This window comes from Podarcis gaigeae, assembly GCF_964106915.1.
Source record: "Podarcis gaigeae genome assembly, chromosome: 7".
NCBI classification, from domain to species: Eukaryota; Metazoa; Chordata; class Lepidosauria; order Squamata; family Lacertidae; genus Podarcis; species Podarcis gaigeae.
Window position 1 is genome coordinate 89,234,600 of NC_139683.1, and position 26,269 is coordinate 89,260,868.

The window sequence follows — 26,269 nt, forward strand, 5'->3', positions numbered from 1 at the left end:
TGTACTGGTTTCCAATGGGAGAAAAGTGCCTTATGACCATCTCATTCTCTGTGCTGGCCAGCAGTATCAGGTGAAGATGGAAACTGAATGAATGAAAACCCACAAATGTAGAGAAATCAAAGAGCACAGAGAAAGTGACTTCTTTGCAACAATAGAAAATTTGCAATTCTTTAATGCACCAAACTTAATACAGAATTTTGCTTAAAAACAAGTAAAAAATAAATTTCAGAAGTTGGGGATGCAATCCCATACACTTCCATTTAAGTGTAAGCCTCACTAAACTCAGTGAGACTTAAATCTCAACAAATATGCATTGGATCGGACTACATAAGTCCGCTAGTGGAGATCACGAAGGGCACAATCCTGTTCTCTTTCACAGGCCCTGCTGAAATTAATCAGAACTATAAAACAGCTCTTCTTGATATCAGTAAGGATATTTGCTCTGAGTAATGGGTGACTTTAATTACCCTCACATGCTCCATTCACTACAAAGTAGTGGGAGACTCCACTTTCTACATTACTCCATGGAGAGAATTACCCACTTATTCCTATTCTCGTTCCTGGTCCTTAACCAATTTCTGATCCATAGCAGGACCTCTCCTCTTATTCAATGACTGCTATGCTTCTCAGAAGTCTTTGGTGTAGTACTTTGTCAAAAGCTTCTTGAAAATCTAAGTACTGTACATAGTGTCAACTAGATCACCTCTATAATGTTTGTTAACATTCTCAAAGAATTAAAAAATATTAGGGAAACCAAAATTGCCCCTGCAGAAGTCATGCTGGTTCTACTTCAGCAAGACTTGCTCTTCTGTGTGCTTGGTAAGTCTATCAATCTTTGAGTTCTTTAAGAACTCTTGAGTGGATGCCATCTAGACTCAGTGCAATGCCAGTTTTTAATTTGTCAATAAGACTTAGAACTTCCATCTGTTGCCATCAATATTTGCCTCAGTTCCTCAGAATCCCTGTGAAAGTTAGTTGAGGCTCAGGGATCTGAACTATTTTACTTAACAAAATTTACATACCATTTAGGATAGGGGGAGTGAGACAGGGATGCATTTTGGCCCCTGCTTTGTTCAGTTTGTTTCTGAATGACTTAGCAGGAAGCTTAATGGACCCTGATGGCCATCTTCCAAAAAAAAGGGACGAGAAAGACCCCTCTTGTTGTATGCAGATGACACGGCCATCCTCTCCCAAACCAGACCTGGCCTGCACTACCAACTAAGGAAATTCTCAGACTACTGTTCTGGTAAGGGATTATCCATCAATTATGAAAAATCAAAAGTCCTGGTGGAGAAGAGATTCTCCCCAAGTAAATGAGTACTGGATGGTCACAAACTAGAGCAGACCAAATTCTTCCGGTACCTAGGGCTTCTGTTCCATCATTCCAAGTCCTGGAAACATCATTGGCAAACTGCCTATCAAAAGGCGGAGGTAAGCAAACTGGCTATACTTCGATTCTTTTATACAAGGGGAGGCCATTATGTTTCATCAGCCATTAAGGTATTTAATGCAAAATCTGTCTCTCAACTCCTCTATGCCTCAAACATCTGGTTCAATGGCTCATTTTCCAGATTTGATGGCTTCCAGGCAAAGTTTTTCCGGTCCCTCCTACAAGTTCCAAATTGTGTTCCAAATGCAATACTATTTTTAAAAACAGGTGAATGTCCTCTATCAACTAAAGCATGGTGGGCTGCCCTGAGTTACTGGCTCAAGATCTCAGTCTTTGGCCTAGGGAAGGGATTACTTCCATACCTAAACAACAAGGAGTTTACCAGTTTTATGGATGAAAATTATGGTTAGAAAAGCCACTTCAATTGGTATGCCACCTTCTCTCCTGTACCATCTGGGCAATGATACTGCCCTTGAATCTCTGAGGCAAAGGCTCTGGGACATATCACATAGTAATCTCCGATCTCAATCTCATGTTACCTGTGGCCCATTAGCAGTAGAAATTCACTATGGGTTCGAGTTTCAGATACCCACATATCTTATAAATTTGTCTGTACCAACATATCAGTGTCTTTTCACCAAAGCCAGATTAAATATATTCCCATCAGAAGTGTTAAACGGCAAACTGAGAAGTATCGCTTATCAAAATAGGATCTATGTATGCTCTCAGGACGTTGACTGCATGAGGCATATTTTATTGCATTGCGGAAATATGATCAAGCTTGGGAACTATTGATTAAACCACTATTGGCAAATTGGCCGGGTCAATCTGAAGCCTACTATATCAAATATCTTCTGGACAACAAGTCCAATGATATCACAGTGGCCGTGGCAAAGTTTCTTTCAGTAGTCATACAAATCAAAGATCAACATAACATGATTAAACAAATTATGTGTGTGTGTGTGTGTGTATATACACACCCTTCATGGATCACTGCCTTGCTGTGGTGAAGGGGCTTGAATAACTCAGAGATGCTATGAGCTATGCCGTGCAGGGCCACCGAAGATGGACAGGACATAGTGGAGAGTTTTGACCAAACGTGATCCACCTGGAGCAGGAACTGGCAAGCCACTCCAGTATCCCTGCCAAGAAAACTCTGTGGACAAAGACAACAGGCATATAAAAGTTATGACGCTGGAAGATGAGCCCCTCAGGTCGGAAGGCATCCAACATGCTACTGAGGAAAAGTAGCACAAGTAGATTCAGAGCTGATGCCGAAAGGTTGCTCAGTTGCGGATATGCCTGGAAGCGAAAGGAAAGTCCAAAGCTGTAAAGAAAAATATTGCACAGGAACCTGGAATGTAAGAACCATTAACGTTGGTAAGTTGGATATGGTCAAAAATGAGATGGCAAGAATAAATATTGACATCCTGGGCATCAGTGAACTAAAATGGACGGGAATGGGCGAATTCAGTTCGGATGATCATCATATCTACTACTGTGGGCAAGAATCCCGTAAAAGGAATGGAGTGGCCCTCATAGTCTCAAAAATGATAGAATGATCTCGATACGAATCCAAGGCAGACCTTTTAACATCACAGTAATCCAAGTTTATGCACCAACTACTTGTGCTGCAGAAACTGAAATTGACCAATTCTATGAAGACTTACAAGACCTTATAGAAGTGACACCAAAGAAGGATGTTCTTCTCATTATAGGGGATTGGAATGCTAAAGTAGGGAGTCAAGAGATAAAAGGAACAACTGGCAAGTTTGGCCTTGGAGATCAAAACGAAGCAGGGCAAAGGCTAATAGAGTTCTGTCAAGAGAACAAGCTGGTCATCACAGACACGCTTTTCCAACAACACAAGAGACGACTCTACACATGGACATCACCAGATGGGCAGCATCGAAATCAGATTGATTATATTCTCTGCAGCCAAAGATGGAGAAGCTCAATACAGTCAGCAAAAACAAGACCTGGAGCTGACTGTGGCTCAGATCATCAGCTTCTTATAGCAAATTCAAGCTTAAACTGAAGAAAGTAGGAAAAACCACTGGGCCGTTAAGATACAATCTAAATCAAATCCCTTATGAATACACAGCGGAAGTGAGGAATAGGTTTAAGGATTTAGATTTGTTGGACAGAGTGCCTGAAGAACTATGGATGGAGGCTCGTAACATTATACAGGAGGCAGCAACGAAAACCATCCCAATGAAAAGGAAATGCAAGAAAGCAAAGTGGCTGTCCAATGAGGCCTTACAAACAGCGGGGGAGAGAAGGCAAGCAAAATGTGAGGGAGATGGTGAAAGATCCAGGAAATTGAATGCAGATTTCCAAAGAATAGCAAGGAGAGAGAAGAAGACCTTCTTAAACGAGCAATGCAAAGAAATAGAGGAAAGCAATAGAATGGGAACAACCAGAGATCTGTTCAAGAAAATTGGAGATATAAAAGGAACATTTCGTACAAAGATTACCATAATAAAGGACAAAAGTGGTAAGGACCTAACAGAAGCAGAAGACATCAAGAAGAGGTGGCAAGAATACACAGAAGAATTATACCAGAAAGATATGGATGTCTCGTACACCCCAGGATGTCTTGTACACCCCAGGTAGTGTGGTTGCTGACCCTGAGCCAGACATCCTGGAGAGTGAAGTCAAATGGGCCTTAGAAAGCACTGCTAATAACAAGGCCAGTGGAAGTGATGGTATTCCAGCTGAACTATTTAAAATTTTAAAAGATGATGCTGTTAAGGTGCTATACTCTATATGCCAGCAAGTTTGGTAAACTCAGCAGTGGCCAGAGGATTGGAGAAGATCAGTCTACATTCCAATCCCAAAGAAGGGCAGTGCCAAAGAATGCTCCAACTACCGCACAATTGCACTCATTTCACATGTTAGCAAGGTTATGCTTAAAATTCTACAAGGAAGGCTCAAGCAGTATGTGGACCGAGAACTCCCAGAAGTGCAAGCTGGATTTCAAAGGGGCAGAGGAATCAGAGACCAAATTGCAAACATGCGCTGGATTATGGAGAAAGCTAGAGAGTTCCAGAAAGACATCTACTTCTGCTTCATTGACTATGCAAAAGCCTTTGACTGTGTCAACCACAACAAACTATGGCAAGTTCTTAAAGAAATGGGAGTGCCTGATCACCTCATCTGTCTCCTGAAAAATCTCTATGTGGGACAAGAAGCTACAGTTAGAACTGGATATGGAACAACTGATTGGTTCAAAATTGGGAAAGGAGTATGGCAAGGCTGTATATTGCCTCCCTGGTTATTTAACTTATATGCAGAATTCATCATGCGAAAGGCTGGACTGGATGAATCCCTAGCCGGAATTAAGATTGCCGGAATAAATATCAACAACCTCAGATATGCAGATGACACAACCTTGATGGCAGAAAATGAGGAGGAATTAAAGAACCTTTTAATGAGGGTGAAAGAGGAGAGTGCAAAATATGGTCTGAAGCTCAACATCAAAAAAACGAAGATCATGGCCATCACCTCCTGGCAAATAGAAGGAGAAGAAATGGAGGAAGTGAGAGATTTTACTTTCTTGGGTTCCATGATCACAGCAGCCACAAAATTAAGAGATGCCTGCTTCTTGGGAGAAAAGGAATGACAAACCTAGAAAGCATCTTAAAAAGCAGAGACATCACCTTGCTGACAAAGGTCCATATTGTTAAAGCTATGGTTTTCCCAGTAGTGATGTATGGAAGTGAGAGCTGGACCATAAAGAAGGCTGATCGACAAAGAATTGATGCTTTTGACTTATGGTGCTGGAGGAGACTCTTGAGAGTCCCATGGACTACAAGAAGATCAAACACATCCATTCTGAAGGAAATCAGCCCTGAGTGCTCACTGGAAGCACAGATCGTGAAGCTGAGGCTCCAAGACTTTGGCCACCTCATGAGAAGAGAAGACTCCCTGGAAAAGACCCTGATGCTGGGAAAGATGGAGGGCACAAGGAGAAGGGGACGACAGAGGACGAGATGGTTGGAGAGTATTCTCGAAGCTACAAACATGAGTCTGACCAAACTGCGGGAGGCAGTGGAAGATAGGAGTACCTGGCGTGTTCTGGTCCATGGGGTCACGAAGAGTCGGACACGACTAAACGACTAAACAACAACAACAAATACACACACACCATTTAATTGTTTTAAAAAACCAAAAAACCTCAAAGTGGTTTGTTGTCACGGTGATAGATCTCCAATCATGGGAGCTTGTCCACACACAGAGTAGCACTTGTGCTATACAATTGCTAAAGATGGGACTAATAAACTGAGGGCTTAATCCAGACAAGATGGAGATTTGGATGTAGTGAAGTTGTACATCCTCTGAAAGACCAGGTTTGGAGCAGGGGAGATAGATTCCTCCTGGATCCCTCTGTTAGGTAAACTTTTACAGGTGAGTGTCCAAGTGGTACAAATGGTTCAAGGTGCCTTTTACAAAACTTCCGCTGGCTCTCTAACTGCAGTTTTTCCAAAATAAACCTGATCTTGACTGACCTCCATTTGTCCAGGTTATATTACTGCAATGCACTATATGGGGTGTCCATGAAAGCTGTTTGGGAACTTCAGTTATTATTATAATAATTTATTATTTATACCCTGCCCATTTTGCTGGGTTTCCCCAGCTACTCTGGGCGGCTCCCAACAGAATATTAAAAACATGATAAAACATTAAACATTAAAAACCTCCCTAAGCAGGGCTGCCTTCAGATGTGTTCTAAAAGTCAGATAGTTGTTTATTTCTTTGATATCTGATGGGAGGGCATTCCACAGTTAGTGCAGAATACAGCTGCTGCTAGATTACTGTCTGGTTCCCATAAATTTTGCTTTATCTTACCATATCTTAAAGTGGTAGCCATTGCAGTTCTTTATTTTCCCACACAATTTGAAGTGTTGTTTTTGATTGTTAAAGCCCAAATTTACCTGGAAATGGAATGTCTTAAGGACTACCTGCTTCCTTGTGGTACTGCACATATCTGAAGATGGAGGCCCTTACTCCCACAGTGGTGGCATCCAGACCGTATTTTCAATGTTTCAGAGCAAATTAGAAATACAAGTAGCTTCCCCACACTTTTGGTGACTTTGTTGTGTGCACCCGCTGCTGGAGTCATTACTTTTTCCTAGCTAATGTATTGTGATAGAAAAGTACACTACAATTTTTAAAATAAATCCATAAGGAAACTGATGTAATCAAACAATAATACTGCAATTTTTATTCATCTGTTAATACAGGCCCCATGTCCTACTGGTGCAGATATCAAAAAATTGTTCACCAACAGGGAGGTCTCAACAAACTATAGGCAAAGATATACAGGAGTAGTGCCTTCCAACCTTTTTGCTATTTCTGACGATGAAGATGCCTTAATAGCAATGAAGTATTTAAAAGACAAAGTTGTTAATACCTCAGGTAAGGAGGATAGGGGCTGTTGATGCATTTTTTGGCTGAGTGTATCTCCATTTTCAGCATATAATTATAGCCTAATTAATCCTTGCAAAATGCTTCATCTGCCATTATTTGTTTTAGGCATTAATTTACAACTTCATGTCAGTTTGGGAGGCCATCATACTTTTTTGCTTGAAACAATGCATAATTTGTTTGGAAATATCTATAATTATTTCATGAAATAAGCAGAGTCTGGCCTTAATCATTAATTAACAAATTAGATAATTTCATTGGTAAATGTGTTTTGCAGTTATTTACAACATTTTTAAATTAAAATATGCTGGAAAGAATATGAGATCTGAAGCACAGCAGATTCATTGGACTTTGAGCTATCTGCATGTTCTGTACAAGTGTGCCAACGCTGTGTGCCACTGGTACCATGCACATTATGTTAATATAGACACACATTTGCCCCTTCATTAAGATGCATAGATGTGCTTTAGGAGACTGTTTTCACATTTAAACCTGTTTCTGCCAACACCTATGCCAATCCACATAGAATTCCATCATTATACATATGCAGGGGGGGTCTCATGCAGTTTTCTACATTGTGAGCAAACAGATCTTCTCAGTTGTAATAGAATGGGGTATTAAATTACCTGCCCTTCACCAGCAGGTCCCAGGGTGGGTTACAACCATTTTAAATTCATTATTAAAAACAGTTACAGCTAATTACAGTCACATGAATAGGGTGGGTCCTGAAAACACATATCTCAGGTATCAAAGGCCAGGGTAAAAAAGTACATCTTCAGCATTCACTGAAAACTCTACAGTTATGTTGTCATGTGTTCCTCTGTGGGGAGGGAATTTCACAACTCAGGGGCTGCTGTAGATAATGCATTTTCCACCAAACCTCTGAGAGTGGTGGAACTATCAAGAGGCTGATCTTAACCCCTGCTGATATTAACACCCAATAGGGTCTGTAGGGAAGGAGGGTGATCTCTCAGATTATTTGGAGTCTAAATCATTTAGGGCTTTAAATAAACACTAGCATGAGCACCTTGAATTGGACCTGGAACTGAACTGGCAAACAATGCAGGTGTTTTGGGTTATATAAGTTCTAAAGATAACCCCAGCCAGTAATCTGACCTGTTGAAGTTTCCGAGTCATCTTCAAGGGTATCTTCACATAGAGCACATCATTGTAATAATGATGTCCTTGTTCCTTGCAGAGGCATAGCAGAAATAACTTTCTATATAATATAGAAAGGCTCTTCAGACTTGATCTATGGGGACTCTCTGCCCCAGTGGTGAAGAAAATATTATCTGTACCTCAGGAGTGGATAGAAAATATACTCTCCACCTTTGGTCACCTGCATTGCTGCTGCATCTTGGGACAGGAAGAGGAAAGATAGTGTTGAGACCGCAGTTGGAAACACACAGACTCCCCCTGACACAGTATGCAGCCGTGATTCAGGAACTGGAGGTCAGGTGACCAGGCTCCCCTCTCACCTTCTGCTAATATCTTTTCTGCTTAGGAGCATTTAATTTTGTTTCTACTTACTATGTTTCAAGACTGAGCCCAAACATTGAAAATTATGCCAGGGCTGAAGCCTGGTGACCATGGCAGAAATTAAACTCTGCTGAGAATACCCCAAGAGACTGGAGATGCTATAGTTTTCACTGCATATCTGACTTCCTCCAGTATAAGAACACTTTCCATTGGGATGCTTGTGATAGTCTCATCAGAAACTTCTATGTACAAATTTATTGAATACACTATGCAGCAAAGAGCTCTCAACCAACACACACACACACAGTGTGTGAGTGTGCAGGGGTATAGTTACAAGAGATAAGGGCTCTGGCTACTAGATGACCATTCTAGGATTTTTAGGAAGTCATTAGCTTGCATCAGGCGTCCTATTGGCGAGACCCAGTTTTCTGAGTGCATGTCCTGGAGTCTGGGCAATAAGAGCAGTACAGAATTCCTATTGGTGTACCGACCATCCCGCTGCACCAAGGACACCCTGCTCAAGCTTTTTCAGATTGTGGCGGATGTTCTCCTGGAAACAACTAGCCTGGTTGTCTGGAGGGATTTTAACATCCATGCTGACACGACCTTACAAGGGGCCGCTCAGAACTTCGTGGAAAGCATGGCCTCCATGGGGCTGTCCCTGAATAAGTTTGGCCCAACTCATAGTCGTGGATATGCCTTAGACCTGGTGTTCACCTCTATGGATATGGATGATCTGGCACTAAGTAAAAATGAAACAAAATAAGTGCCATAGTCGGATCACTTTCTAGTGTAACTGGACTTCTCCATGACCCTTCCCCTCTGCACGTAGGTGGGACTGATTCTGATGTTCCATCCCCAACACTTAATGGATCCAAATGGTTTCCAGAGAGTGGTAGGGGATGTTTTATTCCATGTTGATGGCCTTTCCGCTGATTCTCTGGTGCAGCGTTAACCAGGGCTATTGACTGTGGCTCTTAAGTACCCTCTCTGATTGCATAGAACCCGGATGGCACCGTGATTTCCCCCAGAGCTGAGGGCAATGAAACAATTGCTGAAATGGCTGGAGTATCATTGGCAGAAAAATCATTCTGAATAGGACTGAACACAGGTTAGAGCTCAACGTCAAGCCTAACAAGTGGTGATAGTGACAGCAGAGAGGACTTTATTTACCGCCTCTATTGCATCTGCAGAAAACAGCAGCAGGAGACTTTTTCAGGTGGTTTCTAACAGAACTACCTTTGCCATCAGTGCCTGGTGAAGACCCCAAGATCTCCTGTAATGATTTTGCATTTTTTTTTTGCAGATAGTCGCTCAGATTCAGAAAGAGGTGGACTGCGCAGTGGGAGCAGGGCCAGGGTGGGAGAGTGCTTCCATACAGGGTGGGAGAGTGCTAGAGTCCTGTCTAGATAGGTTGCATGGGATCAATTCCAATCTGTTACTACTGAGGATGTAACAGGCTGCTTGGACGAGTGCAACCAACCACCTGTCTCCTTGATCCTTGCCTATCCTGGCTCATAAAAGTGAGCTGGGCAGGGCTGGGTGATGGGCTCTGTGGGGTGCTGAATGCTTCCGTCTGTAAGGGAGTCTTCCCAGACCCGCTTATCAAACTGCTTTTTAAAAAGCCATCTTTGGACCTGGCCACTATGGCCAACTATCGCCCAGTCTCAAATTTTCCATTGTTGAGCAAGGTGATGGAGCAAGTGGTCCCTGAACAACTCCAGACATGCCTAGAGGATGTGGACCATTTGGATCCCTTCCAATCGGGATTCAGGCTCCATCATGGGACTGAAACTGCCTTGGCCATGCTGGTCAGTCATCTCTGGCAGGCTAGGAACACAGGTGAAAGAGTGGTAGACTTGTAATCTGGTGAACCAGGTTCGCGTCTCCGCTCCTCCACATGCAGCTGCTAGGTGACCTTGGGCTAGTCACACTTCTTTGAAGTCTCTCAGCCCCACTCACCTCACAGAGTGTTTGTTGTGGGGGAGGAAGGGAAAGGAGATTGTTAGCCGCTTTGAGACTCCTTAGGGTAGTGAGAAAGCGCGATATCAAATCCAAACTCCTCCTCCTCCTCCTTTCAACAGCTTTTGATACCATTGACCATGGTATCCTTCTGGACCGTCTAGAGAAGCTGGGATCCAGGGGCCCTGTTATACAGTGGTTCTGCTCATTCCTCCTGGGACATGTCCAGAAAGTGGTTTGGGGGATGAGTGTTCAGACCCCTGGGCTCTCACTTGTGGGGTGCCTCTGGGCTCTGTCCTCTCCCCCATGCTCTTCAACATCTATTTGAAGCCTCCAGGAGAGAACATCAGAGGATTTGGGCTGTGTGTTTGCCAGTATGCAAATGCTACCCAGCTCTACTTTTCATTTAAATCAGAACCAGTGAAGGCAACGAATGTCCTGTGTGAGTGGCTAGAAGTGGCTGGAGGATGGATGGCGGCTAACAGATTGAGGTGGAATCCTGACAAGACAGAAGTAGTGTTCTTGGGGGACAGGGGGTGGGCGAGTGTGGGGGCCTCCCTGGTCCTGAATGGGGTCACTGTGCCCTGAAAGGCCAGGTGCGCAGCCTGGACTCACAGCTGCACATGGAGGTGCAGGTCAATTCTGTGTCCAGGGTAGCTGTCTATCTGGTATGCCAGCTGAGACCCTACTTGCCTGCACCCTCTCTCACCAGAGTGGTACATGCTCTGGTTATAACTTTGATAACTGCAATGCGCTCTATGTCGGGCTACCTTTGAAGGTGACTCGGAATCTACAACTAATCCAGGATGCGGCAGCTGGACTGGTGACTGGAGGTGGCTGTCGGGACCATATAACACTGCCAGAAGGAGGGGGAAATAATGCTTTCTGCATTGAATTAAATAGATTGTTACTGTCAATACCTGCTTTGAATCATTGGGGGTGGGGATAGTTTACCTTTTACTTAGATCCAAAAATGGGCAGCAGGAAGTTTCTGATCCCAAGAACATATGGAGGCTGGTCCAGGGCAAATGGGGCACTGCTGCAGCAACATCAGTTTGCCCTCAGCCCCCCCTGCCCTGCTTGCCACCTTAATGACAAGTGCTGCCTGTCAGCTTCCTCCTCCTTTTGTAGAACAGAGAGGAGGAGAGCAAGAAATGACTCTGGCTTCCCCTACCATTGGCCTCCCTGCTTTGCGCCCCACCAGTCCCCATGGGCATCAGCCACCACTGCAAAGAACCACATCTGTGGTGGAGCTTTCCCTCTTCCGCTGGGGCCCATGAGAAGCTGCTCCTAAGAGGGCCAGGAACTTCCAGGATGGTGTGTGACATGACGGGAGAGACTACAGCCAGGGAGAGAATATATTAAGAAGAGACCATTCTTGTCATGTGCCTCTTCATTGTCTGTGGCAGTGTGGATGCAAATCATTATGTTAGTGATCTAGGAAGTCTTTATGCATTGTACCAGTGACTTCCAGGGTTGGGAGGAACCCTCCCTTTACCTATTGTACTAGATTTCCCTGTTAGAATTAAGCAGGATATAGCTATTATAATTCTGATTCTAATGGTCATTCTTAAGTTTCCATTCATTTTCAATAATGCTAAGTGGGCGGATGCAAGAAGCAAAACTGCTTTAGTGGATCACTTATTTTTCTATTTACCCAAATGCAGGTTGTAGCTCTTCTAAAAACATGCTTGAAGGAATGTTATAGCTTTCAAATTGTTGTACATACATCATGAAGCTGTAGCTCCAGCTAATGTGCTTTCTTTTTAATGTGATTTTTGCAAGCCTAAGAATTCAGGTCATACTAAGATCATGAAAGTTTTGTATTCCCAGTTATAGGAAATGAGTGAGATTCTCAGTAGTGGGACAGGAGCATCTAATAGTAAGCCATAAATCCATTGTAATGGGCTTTATTTACGATTGCTGTAACTTCTCTGAATAATAAAGTTTTTCTCTCAAATATGTTTTCATGTAGTGAAAGCATATTTGGAAAATATTACGATTCTATGGGATTGATATACAGTGGTACTTCTGGTTATGTACTTAATTCATTCCAGACGTCCGTTCTTAACCTGAAACTGTTCTTAACCTGAAGCACCACTTTAGCTAATGGGGCCTCCTGCTGCCACCGCGGCACAATTTCTGTTCTCATCCTGAAGCAAAGTTCTTAACCCTAGGTAATATTTCTGGGTTAGCGGAGTCTGTAACCTGAAGCATATGTAACCTGAAGCGTATGTAACCCAAGGTACCACTGTAGTTTATTCTGCAATTACTATCTAAAAGGCATACATAGGATGTTTATAATATATTGAAAACATGATTTCTTGAGGCCACATAGAGAACATTATTTGTCTTGTGGCAAGTAAACGTACATTTGAATTGCCTTCAAAAATAAAGGATTTATGCTAATAGGAGTGTTGTTGTAGTTAAAGAAGACTGTGGGTCCAATAAAGGATAGTGACAAAAAGGATGTTAACCAAATTCCCACCTGTTCAAGGTGTAAAGCCCTAGAATACTCTATCTAGAACAATTGGAGCACTAAAATTTCCTCACTGGATGAAGTGGGCTTTCTTTTTGCTTTCCCCCCTCTGGTATCTCAATTCTGGTCCATGAGGATTAAAATGAGGAATTTTCTCCTTTCCAGAACTTTGGTTTCTTATTTCCTTTTTTCTTGAGCATCAGGAACAGCCACACGGTGTGGGTGTTAATTCCTTTGGGGAAGAGCAATCAGAGAAGAATCCCTTCCTTCCCTCTATGCTCCCTCCCACCCCACCCCCCCAGCATTCCAATATTTTCTCTGTTTGACTTGCTTGCGCATTTGTTCATAACTGAGAGACACTTTGCTTATGCTATTTTGCACACAGGACTATGTGGTCCTTTTGTTGGAGACAGACATGGTGATGTGCCTGCTTTGGTTCTGTTAATTGGATTTGATGACCTTTGAGTCCCAGCTCTGTGGGTGGAATTCAGTGTTGTGCTTTTCCTGTCATTCCATCTGCACAAGCATTCCTGCTTGCCAGAAGGAATGACACACACCCCACTTTCCCCACGCACAGTTCTGGGGGTTTTCCTGACCCCCCCCCCCAGAGCCAATGTGAGGCACACATAGGGAGAGAAGGGGGAAAGCCCTGTGGTGCAAGCAGAAGTCCTTGTGCAGGACTTCTGCTGACAAGGCTGTTTAGGTCAATCCTGCCCTATGATGCTTTATGCATGAATCTATTTAAGATACAGTAGCTCGCCTTTTTCTGACATGTCAAGTAACTTAGATTTGTAGCAGGTTGGCAATATAGTTCTCTGTGTTATGGTGCAATGCTGGCTCTTTATGCTCATAATACGTTATTCACTACTGCAGAACATTAAATTGTTAATGTTGATCTTGTCATAGTTACACATGCCCTGGTTACATCCAGATTTGGCATCTGCAACTGCACTATGTGGGGCTTTCCCTTCAAAAGGGTATGTAAGCTTCACTTGGTGTACAATGCAGCAGTGTGACTGATTTATGGGGCTTGGGTGTTTGAGTTTGGTTCCGGCTCAATTCAATGTGCTGGTTCTTGTCTTCAGAGCACTGAACAACTTGGAACTCTCTCCTCTTACATGAAGCTGTACACATACTGCAGCTGACAGGGGAAGCAAGGGCAGCCCTACCATGAGCCACACTGAGCCACATGGCTCAGGTGGCATATAGAGATGGATGGAGCATCATGTACCCAATCTGCTGTCCATGGGGTCACTTGCCACCATTGCTTCCATGGCAATGCCTTGTTGGCTGGCTGGCCACCCAACTGCTGTTGCTCCTCCTATGGCTGCTTGGATGCCAGCCACCCCACCACCCAACCTGCTGTCTGCCTCTGCATGCTGCTATGTTGCTAGCTATCAACCAGTCAGCAAGGCTTCTGCTGAACTCTGTTGACCTCTTGCCCTATCCTTTGTTCTTCCCCAGAGCAAGGCATTCTGGGTGTTGTGGCCCTAGCAAACACCTGCAGCACCTGCTGCCAGCTGGGAATTAAGTTGGAAAATTATTTTAAAATGTAAAATAACTTCAATCATCATTACAAAGCAATAGTGGTGAAGGTGCTCTTCAAGGCCACCTCACACACAGATGCAGCACTGTGACCGTTGGGCTACCACAATAAAAGAAGTAAGCTGCTAGGAGGATGTCTTGCATCTCTGTGCTGAGGTCTAAGAATTTACTGGGCCCTGAGTCTGAAGAGAGACTCCCCAAATACCTCTTGGAGGTGGAAGGTCTCCCTCAGAGAAAGCAGAGACCAAACTCTTGAGTGCCTCTGTGGTTCACAACTAGAACCCTGCCTCTTTAAATTCCTGAAACTTCACTTGTGTTGGGCTTTGGCAATCCCCAATCCTTTGGGGGGTGTAAGTGTTCAAATAAGTTTTGAACCTTATCAGAACAACATTTGTCTTCGCTGGCAATGAGCTCTCCTAGGGCCTGCAGAAGCTAATATGACCCAGATCATTCTACCTGGAAATTTGCCATCCATTTTCATTGCTGAAAATCGGCTGTTGAAGTTCACCCTCCTTTCTTATCACCTTATGGCTTCTTTGGAATAAAACAACATAGACATATACAATTGTTTTCTTCACCTTGTTCTGAATGGTGAGAAATCCAGTACAATCTTTGCTGGCTCTGATTCTTCTGAAAATGAGAAAACTGCAGTCTTATTTATTTATCTTATTTGTACACAGCTTAATGTAAGTAGAATTTCTAAGCTGTTCACAAAGAATATACCGGTAAAATGTTCATTAAAATTTACACTGTTTTGGAGAGTTATATGTATGAAGTAAATATTTTTTTAAATGCAACTCCAAAGCTACACCACTCATGCCTTTTTATGAAGGACTGGATTGTGGTCAAATTCCAAAACTATTTATTTGTTACTTACCCTAATTCAGCAGTGTTAACATAGCAGAATATCTTCAATACTACTTTTGATTTTATAGTAGGATTTGAAATGAATATTGCTTTGTAACATCTCTAAATACTGCCAACAATGAATAAAATAGTCCCAGACAATTCTCATGCATGTCGGGACAGTCACAACAAAATAATTAGAAAACTTAATACTACTGAAAGGAATGTCTGTTTTGACCATTCTCTAATTTTGAATATTTGTAAATGTATCAGGAATCAGTTTTCTGTAAAGAAGAAAACCAACCATAGGGAGTTCATATTGTACCTCCAGCTAAATGCTAATTACATTTAATCAACTTTTTGCTCATCCAAAAGGGTGCCCCTGTTTAATTAGGTAATAAATGGTAATTTTTTTAAAAAGTATTTTTAATGTAAGTGCTTATAACAGCTTCATATGGTGGGTGTCATCTCAAAGAGGCATCCCCCCTCACACATACAATAGAATAAGTATTCTAATATTAATCTTGCTGTAATACAAACATTGCTGCCTTGAGCTCCTTTGGGAGGAAGGGCAGGATAGTAATTTTACAAGTAAAATAATAAATATATAACTTGAAAAATAAAGTCTTTTTGCTTCATAAATATGTTTTTAATTAATATGCACATTTAATTTCTAAATCAGCTAAACCAGGGGTGGCTGGTGCCCATCGGGAATGGTGCAGCAGAAGGCAAGGAGGCCAACAGCAGATGGAGCCAAAGACAATGATAGCCTGAGCCAACTAATTTTGGTTTTGTCCCAATCTCCCTGCCGAGTTCTGCAAGGGCAACACAGAGACTAAGGAAGAGGAAGATGATAGCCAGGGCCACCCCCCTGAGTCAGGCAGGTGTGGGTTGGTTGAAGACAAACTTAAGTTGATGGGGCAGTACCCCATTTGCTCTTATGGACCAGCCTCCACAGAAGTAAACCAGGCCATTCTTTAATCAGGAGTTAGCCCTGGTTTGTACACCATGTGTGCATAATGGAAACTTATGAACATGGCAATCCCTTTCTTTCAATGGGCAAAAGAGAATTACATGCCTAACTTTTTGTTTTAAATTAAGTGGGATTAAGGACCACTTTACAAATTGTGAGGCAGCAAACCCAAGTTTACCACTAACAACTGCAGCTAACCAGGGCTCCTGAATAAGTTCCCTGTTCATTTCTCCTGTGCATCTAACCCATTCACACTTTATTTAGGACCTACACCCCAAAATACAGTATAATGCTAGAAAGCTTAACTTTGCTTGGAATGAGCCCTATACATATTTATTAGACAGGCCTTCAGTTTCTTTGGGTTTTCCTACAGCAAGTCCCCAACTCCTTAAGTGAATGTTCCCTGCCCATTGTGGATTTCATTATATTTGACCACGGAAAAGAAACACGAGGAAATGGTAGATATGTAAGAAACACACATTTTTTTCCCTGGTTGATGAGAGAGAATGATGAGAGAGAATCCTCTGAATTCTGATAGCTATGTTACTACTTCTTCTCTCCCCTCCCCCAATTCCCCATATCCTTTTTGCAGGACTTCTAATTTTTATTTGAAAGTACTGTAACCAAACAAAAGATGAGAAATGGCTGGGTAAAGGAGCTTGCTAAAGGTACCCCCCCCCCAAAAAAAAAGGTTCTCAGACTAAAGGGTTTCAAAATCTGGGGGCATAATTAATGTCCAATTCTGTGTTAAGTGCTTGCTACTTTGTCGGATGTATTCTGTAGAGTCTTCACTAAATTATCCTAGCAACTGTTGCTAGGTAACATTGTTTACTTCATAGCATCAGAGCAACAAGAGGGTCACAGATCAGTTCAGTATTATTATCATCTGAGTTACACTAATAAGGTTTTTATTATATGTCTTAAATTATTTTTTTCTCTTTTCTGCCCTCCCAGGGAATGTTATTGTCTATGGGAATACAATTGACATTTACACTACCATAGAAGCTCTCTTATCATTAGGAATTAATGGCAGCCTCATCCATCTGGTGCATCCTCCATTGTGCTCAAATGTTACTTCTCTTAATAACAACGCAATAGAAAATGCTGTCCAGAGAGCCCTGTCCAGAGCTGGTGTGACTGTGTATCATGACAGTCTGCTGGCTCAGTGGAATGATGGCACCCACCCGGACCCAGTTGAGTTTGCATCTTTCACCACTAATACAAAGCCATTCAGATTGCAGTGTTCTGTAAGTATATATGTCTTTGTTATGTAACATCCTTCCATTAAGCAGAGACACTGAACTATTGAATTAAAAGGATGCAACAATCCACAGGGACATCCTCTCGTACAATGAAATGAAAAAGAGCTGTGCAGGGGCATTTCCTTGTGGTGGCTGAATTTTTAAAACACAAATCAACTTTTAAAATAAATTTTCATAACTTGTTTTTATTTTAATGTTCATTTAAAAATGTTGCTGTTTTCTGAGAACTGAGCCCATGTCAGAATGATAATTAAAGGTATTGCTTTGCCAAATTGTCATGAAGTTCAGGTTTTGATGCAAAAGTTGCTGGTAGAGAGGTGGGAAGATCCACCAAAAAACAAACCCTCTACTGTTCCCTGTGCCTATTTTTTCACATCTAAAGCAGTCAATGTTTCTCCAAATTGCTGTTCCTTCAGCAGCCCCTGCCCTTTAAAGAGTCATAAGCTACGGTAATCAGGAATCATGTAGTAAATACTGATACCACGTGAAGCTATATGATTATGTCATGCTAGATGAAGCCTTTTTCATCGCCCTCACTCTGAAGGTGAAGGTGTGCATGGAAGGAGAAAACGCTTTCGCATTCTGTTTGTGGTTTCAACGCCCTCCAAGCCTAGCCCTACGCAATTATGTTTGACCAGCTGAGAAAAAGAATGTGGATCTAGATGCACATTCAAAATCAACACCCTGTTGAATATTAATTCAATGTAGGTGAATGATATCATCACTTGGATGTCCATCTGGATACAGATGTTCTCCATCTGCATTTCATTATTTTCAGTGGACATACATTCAGATGATTATCAAAATGCACACATTATGGTCAAGTGCATTTGACAGGTGAGAAATGACTTAACTGAGGAGTTAATGTATTCTTCCTCCCATTAAAATAATATAATTGGTGTTTTGATTAATTATTTGGTTTAAATGTTGATTAGAGTCAACTGATGAATTAAATTAATACTTGGGGAGTGCTTAGGAAATTGTAACTATATGCTATGTTTTTGGTTTTGCTTATGTTTGTTTATGCTAATAATGAAAGGAAGAAATAGATAAATTAATGGATTACTGTGTTTTGTACATAAGTCAGAAATTTATGGAGCAGTAAGATAACATCTTTCTCAGTTAAGATGTCACCAAAAAGATACCCAAAGGGGAAAGAGTCCCAGGAAGAACAGTATGGGTTTCCTAATTTACAAAGCATTTCAGACAATAAACAGAGCAATTTAATTTAAGAAAATTACAGCACAAGGCCTTCCCTATTCCAATTTGCTATGGCAATTGAACAATGGAAGATTCACAAATACGAGGGAGCAAGCTTAAAATGGGTCAGATTAGGATCTTCCTATATACAACTGATGCCACATTGTCTTTAGAAAGCCCTAGGGAATCTTTAAATCATGGGTTCCAAATAATTGACAAGTATGGAGCTGTATCAGCATATAAAATACACAATCAGAATGTGGAAATTGTTTCAGTTGGGGTCCCTTTGCTCAACATTATAGATTGGAAATTAGTAACGAACTGGCTATACACGTATGTATAAAATTAGATAATAGTATCAAAAAGAGAGGGAACTATTGTTCAAAAAAATAAAAGTGGATTTTTGTAAATAGGAAAAACTGAATTTGTCATGAATGCCTCAGATAAATGCTAGCAAGACTGTGATCATACAATGAATACACAGGAACTAAAAGTTTGGCAGAAAATTCTTGATAAATGTATATAGCAGGATAAATGTCTCACAAGAGTAACCAATAATACTAGCTGAATTTGATTAAAAACATGGCTTGCACAAGATAGGGTAAAGATTCATATCAGTTGGACAACTTAATGCCCCATTTGAAACATTAAGGTGAACGTCTAAAAATGAGAGGGGAAATTTATTAAAACAAAGTTAAATTCCACATTCATTATTGAAAAAAATGGGTCAAGTACAAATGGGAAATTTTGTACTTTTATCTATATTAAGTCATCGTATCTGAGTCAATCAGCTGTTGGATTTTGTTAACTAGGAAAAACATGTAATATATAAATTTGGGTATCTAGTAAATAATGGACTGATGTTAATAAGACATGTAATTAGTCAAAAAAACAAGAGAACAGATTTTCCCATGGTTCCAATATCTGCTGTCTAAATTTGTAGGTTCAACCTGTGTGGTAAGGTATGGTTCCTTGGGGGGAAATTACATCAGATAATATGGCAAAAAGTATTTCGACCAAAAATTATAAATAGTTAATGGATTTAAGGAAAGGGACTCAGTAGTCAGAACAAGGTGGAAAAGAGATCTGGGGTTTAGTATTTCCGAGCAGCAATTGGTCAAGATTTGGAGCTCTGTGAGAGAGTCCTAACTCAGCTTATCAGTAAGAAAAGCTCAATATAAACAGCTTTTATGCTGGTACTTAATTTGAGCTAGGTTCAATAAAATCTGCTCATAAATCATTTTAAATGCTGGAAGTGCTTAGCCAGAACTGTGCAATTATTACATATGTGGTGGGAATGTCGAGTCACCTATGATTTTTGGAGGAAAATTATACATATAATAATAGCAGTGACACAATTTACTTTGAGACTGCCCCTTGTACTGATCTTATTGAATTAGATTAAGGAGAATATCACTGGAAATTTGATATCTCTAATCAAGAGAATCAACATGGCGGACATATGTCAGACCATGTATGTCTTTAGAATATGGAGCATTTTGGCCAGATCCACCTCTACTGATAAATAAATGAATAAATCTATTCCAAGTTGTATCAAAAGTTTCAGTGTTTGTTATTTCCAATTGCCCTAAACAGAACAAGTCTGTTTTTTTCTGCTGGGCTATGCTCCACACCCTTTCATACCATGACAATGTCCAAGGAGACTTCCATTTTTTAGCAGCCTCAAGCCTACCAGCTATTATCAAGCAAATAATCAGATCCTTGGACAACAGAGCTTTATTTAAGCTAATAAGCGCTAATTGGATCCATCAATATTTCTCACCCCATAATTTCTGAGATCTCCTCAAAGACACATAACTAAAATGCATGAAGCAGTAGTCACTCCCAATGCATATGAAAATATGTGCCTAAGTTGTTGCACCTTCTCTAACATATGTGTGGACTTGATAACTTGATGTCCCTCAATGGGGCACAATAACCCCAGTGGATTGCCTTTATGGCAGGGATGGGGAACCTCCAGCCCAAGGGTCACATTTGGTCCGGCATGAGTCCCAATTTGGCCAACAAGCCATTTTCTCCAAACCATAACTACCTGTCCTACACCTGACATCATATGCGGCGTCAGGTGTGAGGCAGGTAGAGATGCAACTGCATCAGCTGTGTGACAGAGTTCCCCATGGGAATTGCACAGCTGATCCCTGCAGATTGCAGACTCAAAGGCACTGCCCCTTAGCTGAAAGTTGGGTGCCTTCAAGCATGATGATTAGGGTAGCTGCATCTGAAGGGCACCATGTTGGCTCTGCCTGTTTTATAGGATGACTAATTACTGCCTTATTTTTAGGCATTCTTTAACTTTACTGAAAAAAGAGTGGATTATGAGACCTTCAAGGCAATTAATGATGCATGTCTAGTTTACGACGGGAGGCTTGTGATTGATACCAACTTCCATACTAATGATATCGCCATCAGAGCTGCAGGTTCTTTAACCAAGTTCTCCAATATATACTATGCCAATGAATGGACACACAGCAATTTCAGCTCAAAAGAGGTTGGCTTCCAGCTTGCTGCAACCATGCTAAATCTTTTTGATCCAACTCTGGAGCCAGTTTTTGAACCCCCAGAAGATTTGGATAGACTCATCCCTATATACAAGGGGTGCAAAGTTCAAGGTGGGCCAAGAACATTCCTTTTCATTGTCTAGCATTTTTATAATATTTTCATCTTGTGCAGCATGAAATGTGAAGTGAAGGAAATTAACATTTGTATAAGGCAGGGGTAGTCAAACTTTTTATACCTACCACCCACTAATGCATCTTTCTTGGTGGTAAATTTTCCTTACCACCCACCAGTGCTCGATGGAAGGAGGATTCAGCTTGTGCCGTAGAACCCCCGACTGCCCACCTAGAATCCTGAAACACCCACTAGTGGGCGGTAGGAACCAGGCTGACAACCCCTGGTATAAGGTGTATAAAGTATCAGTTTTAGAAAACTATTGTTCCTATATTTTAATATCAGGAGGATTTTTTTCCCCAGGCAGAATTTTTTCTCATGAACATCTGGCATAGATGTCAAGTACAAATTCATATATAGATATAGTTGCATGCCGCCACTATCACTGAGCTGTGTAAGATTCCAGGGGTTCTAGGCGCTTACACATGGTTCAGATGAACCTATGAAACAACAGCAAGGTACTACCTGTTATTGCTCCAACCACCATGGCATTATTTTAGAAATAACAAAAAAAAATTGTAACAAAGAGTTTTAAACGTGGAATTATATTTTATGATTAACAAATTAGCTGTCACATATGCTGGCAGCCATTATAGAGATCTTCACAATACCTCTCATTGCTTCTGACAGGTGGTGTTCTACCTGGAAAATATAATTATGTGCATATTTTTAAACCTGGAATTCCTTCTCGCTTGGATGTACAAGAATCACAACCTAATTACGTAAGTTCTAAAAATATGTGAGTCGTGTAAAGCAGGCCTATGTGATCTGGTACTGCTGCAGCTTTCAGTTTTCTAGGAAATCTGTGGCTGTATTGTAAGCCGAACATAGCGATGCAATGATAGTGAAAACTTTACCACCTGAACTTCTCTGTGTGTTTAGAATAAGGTGACAACCTTACACAGTGCCCTCCAGTGTTGTGGGTGTCCTGGTGTATGTCCTCTTCAGTAAAAACACAGGACACTAAGGGTGATATTCAGTGACAGTCCTACTCAGAGTAGATTCACTGAGGTTTCCAGATATGGGTCTGCTCTGAATATAACTTAGCTGAATACCACCCTTAACATTTAACTACAGCTAATTTTGCATCGAATAGCAAGACAGACGGTGTTATTGTGTATAACCCACAACAGAGAATAATGACTTCCTAGATATCCAAGAGTATTGATGATAAAACACCTCAGAGTTTGCTAATCCCTCTTTAGCAATATGCTGTCCAACTTCGTTTTCCTCTGTCTGCTGTCACAACTGTTTTCTTAATTTATCACAGGGGATGGCAATCACAACAGGAGATGCAATAAAGGGAAACTACTTCAGAATACATGTCAACCAGTACAGTATGATAGAAACAATTACCTGCTTTTCAAAGGATCCTGTTCCTGTCTCCAACTACATCTGTTTATTTGCACAGCACGAGCGTCTTCTTAATAATCTTTGTTCTCGCTGGAGGGAAGGACTGATCACAGATCTCTACAGGTGAGTTAATTTTAGTACATAAAGTCTGTCTTAATTCAGTTATTATTGGGACACTTTTGGCAAAGCTCCTCCTCCTGGTTGTAGGCAGGAGCAGAAATAAGAACCCCTGTCTGGTTAGATGAACACAAGGTCCATGGAGAGCACTGCACAGATAAATCCCAGCTCCCCTGGTACTGCCGGACTAATTGACTTATCATTCATTTATTTAACAGTTACACCTCACTTTTCCTTCTAGGAATTTAATGTTTCAATGTGAGCCAATGGATGCTGAATGAGTGTACAAGTGTCGCAGCAGTTTTAGCAATCTGGTTTGCATTGGGGTGTGGGGTTTTTTTTTTAATATTTACAGTGCTATTCCAATGAAACTTGAGCTGACTTCAGCATGGTTTATGTTATGTACTGAAGTTCTCACCCTGGGCCAGCAGGGGGATACTGTAGATAGTTTTCACTCAGGTCCACATATTCAAATAAGGAATTGAAAGTGACGTTCAGTGATTGGATAGTTACAGAAAGTGGTTACTGTTGTGTTCTAGTGGAGCTCTATATAAGCAGGCTGGCTGAACCCTTCAGTTCAGTTCTGTTCTGGCCTGTGAATAAACAAGAGCTGTTTGAAGAATCGCTGTGTCATCTGATATGTTCACCAACAACTTAACAGTTTACTATGGAAATGTGGCATACACATAAAATGATGAAGCTGCTGGTGATAAAGGCATTGTCCTCTTCCCTGCCCCTGCTCTCCACTAATCCTCACAACAAGCCTGTGAAGTATGTTACGCTGAGAGTTGGTGGCTGTCCCAAAGCCACTCAGTGAGCTTCATGGCTGAGTGAGGAACTGAACCCAGGCCTCCCCATAGTAAGAATCTAGTCCATTTCTTTGATGATTTGTAGTATAGAGCAAACACTATTAATATCTTAACCGATCTGCATTCAGTGCTGGTGATGGAAATTCCCAAGATCAGTATGCTTTGAGACCATGGGTGGTGTTACTCTGAGTAAAAATTAAGTTTTACTCAGAGTACACCTCTTAAAATCCATGAATACATCTAATTTACATCCATTAATATCAGGAAGCCTACTCTGAGTAAAACCTAGTTGACGACTACCTCATGCTACTTTTTCTAGAAAAAGAGGTGCCAGAACTCACTCATGCTCTTATAATGGCAATGGTGCCCACCTGAGAGGTGCTGGAACTGAGTTCTGGCAAGTTCCAGATGAAAAAAATGCCCTGCAACTAATACTCATGCAAGTAAAGGTAAAGGACCCCTGGACAGTTAAGTCCAAGGGGTCTATGGGGTGTGGTGTTCATCTTGCCTCAGGCCAAGGGAGGCGGTGTTTGTCCACAGACAGCTTTCTGGGTCATGTGGCCAGCAGAACTAAACAGCTATTGGTGCATGGAGGACCGTGACGAGTGCTGGAGCACCCAGAAACGCTGTTTACCTTCCTGTCACAGTGGTACCTGTTTATGCAAGTATTCTCTGCTGGCTTGCTTGTTACCTGCAAGACAGCAGAGATGGTTGTAGCAAGCAACATAAGCCTCTTGAAATGTTTACATAATCCTGGTAGTATCATTAATGCCACAATAGCGCAAGGAAATTTATCAAAATATCCAATTTACATAGGTACCTATTCAACAGGGAGGTCACGGCATCTTTCTTGCTTTTTTGGAAATAGGGTTGTGGATTATCTAATTGTATAGTTTTCTTGGGCAGGAAATACAAAAATATTATATTGGCTTATTTATTTAGTTTTGGCTTGTTTTGTTTAATTTTTATTGTAGCTTTCCCAATGGTTGGAGGAGATAACAAGTTTAGGAAAAAGATACAATAAAGTTAGTACTGTATACCACCCCTTCTGAACTTCCGACTCCTTCTGAAAAGGGTTTTTTTTTAATTCCAGGAAGCATATTAATTGAAATTTTATTTTATAGTTTTAGCTGATTTTTCTTTTTATATTGTGTCTTTAGAAGCAGATTAGAGACTATTGTAGTTAAGTAGTATATAAATTTTTTTAATAAAGAAATAAAATTTGTCAGTAGTACTGTTAAGTTTCAAATGCATTCCGTACTTTTTGTCTCTTTTTTTTGTAAAGCAGAAGAGTGCTTATTTTTAATCCTTTTGTAGCAGGATTATATTTTTCCTCTACACAAAATCCATTGCCTTATGAACTAAGTAAAACAGCTGTCACCTGGGAGTTATTTTGCCTGTCTATGACATGCAAATTATCTTTTAAATTAGAGGCCATATCTAACCATGAATTTTCTCACTGCCTTGCACTCATCAGGTTGAAGGCTTCAACCCTGTAGAGCTAGATTTCATGATAGCAATATTGTTTCAAAACTAATTAAATTTCTGAATTAACAGTGACAACTAGGCCCAACAGACATGCATCCTATGAGTTCTAACAGTGTGACTTATCCTGTATTGCATATACAAGTTAGACTGTTGTACCTCAGTTGAGTTCATGATGTTAGCTACACTTTTATGGAGCTTTTCCTTTACATTTGATAGTTACCACTGCACTGGAAATGTAAATTGATTTCAGTTTTGTAAAATTGCTTCAGCAATTTGGAAAGTAGGCATGGTAATGCACTTTTGAATATCAATGCAGATGATTATCGTTCCTTGAAGTATAGTGAGATTTAGAATGAAATCATACTCACAAATGAATTCCTGTCCTATTTGTTATCAATGCAGCACAGGTACAAGTTCCAGTACCCACCTCCCAGTTGTCTGGTTGCAGGTACCAAAGGCATGATTTCAATCAGATGCAGACCACTTGGTAATCTCTCAGCCAATGGAAGCTTGCTCTGCGTGGCTAATTGGTTGTATTTTAATGCACTTTGCCCATTGCCCATTGCATGTAACGTGAGCTTGCTAGTGTTGCACCCACCTGGACTATTGATTACTGACATGTTAAGATTAACACATGAATGAGTCATACATGGAAATATTACATGTGTAACAGCTTTTCCTGTGGCCCATATCCTATATAAGTGAGACCTAGAGGAGTTTGGCAATACTCTCATATTTCCCAATGCTATCTCCTCCTACACTTGTATGGTACTTGATCTTTATGGGTAGAATCAAAGTACATATAATAATACTTGCATTGGGCTATGAAGAGGATGTTACTAATGTTGTTAAGAAATTTCGGGATAGAATTTTCTTCCCCTACCTCCATTTTTAATGAATTTTACCAAGTGAAAATACATACAGAAAGGATAAAAACAAGAAGAGATTAACAAATTGAGTCAAGTAAAATTTAACACAAACGTTAATAGAAAATGTAATTCACCTCTCTCATAATATACCTGTAATATATTTCCAATCAAAATATATCCAAGACGTTATGAAATCATCACTAACACTTCTGGCTGTAAATATTCTTCAGATTTAACCCTCTTCCAACAAAAAAGGAGATCAAGTGACAGAGAAACCATCTGTTGAGCGTATTTTCCAGTCTCACAGATGCCTAAAACATGTTCACTTCTTCATCAAGGCAGTCGGCCACATTTTCCTCAGCCATTTGCTGAAACC

The 26,269-nt window shown here is 41.0% G+C and overlaps 1 protein-coding gene across 2 annotated transcripts in view; it reads left to right on the forward strand.

The window, feature by feature from the left end:
- The window catches only part of CFAP61 (cilia and flagella associated protein 61), a 136,638-nt gene that overhangs the window by 94,768 nt on the left and 15,601 nt on the right, over positions 1-26,269 (forward strand). For both annotated transcript variants that reach the window (XM_083748569.1, XM_083748568.1), the window contains exons 20-25: positions 1-70; positions 6,637-6,811; positions 17,059-17,351; positions 20,869-21,196; positions 21,888-21,979; positions 22,528-22,733. The exon at positions 1-70 is cut by the window's left edge and continues 99 nt beyond it. In XM_083748569.1, coding sequence (XP_083604695.1) covers positions 1-70; positions 6,637-6,811; positions 17,059-17,351; positions 20,869-21,196; positions 21,888-21,979; positions 22,528-22,733 — 1,164 coding nt within the window. The remainder of the gene's footprint in view (positions 71-6,636; positions 6,812-17,058; positions 17,352-20,868; positions 21,197-21,887; positions 21,980-22,527; positions 22,734-26,269) is intronic.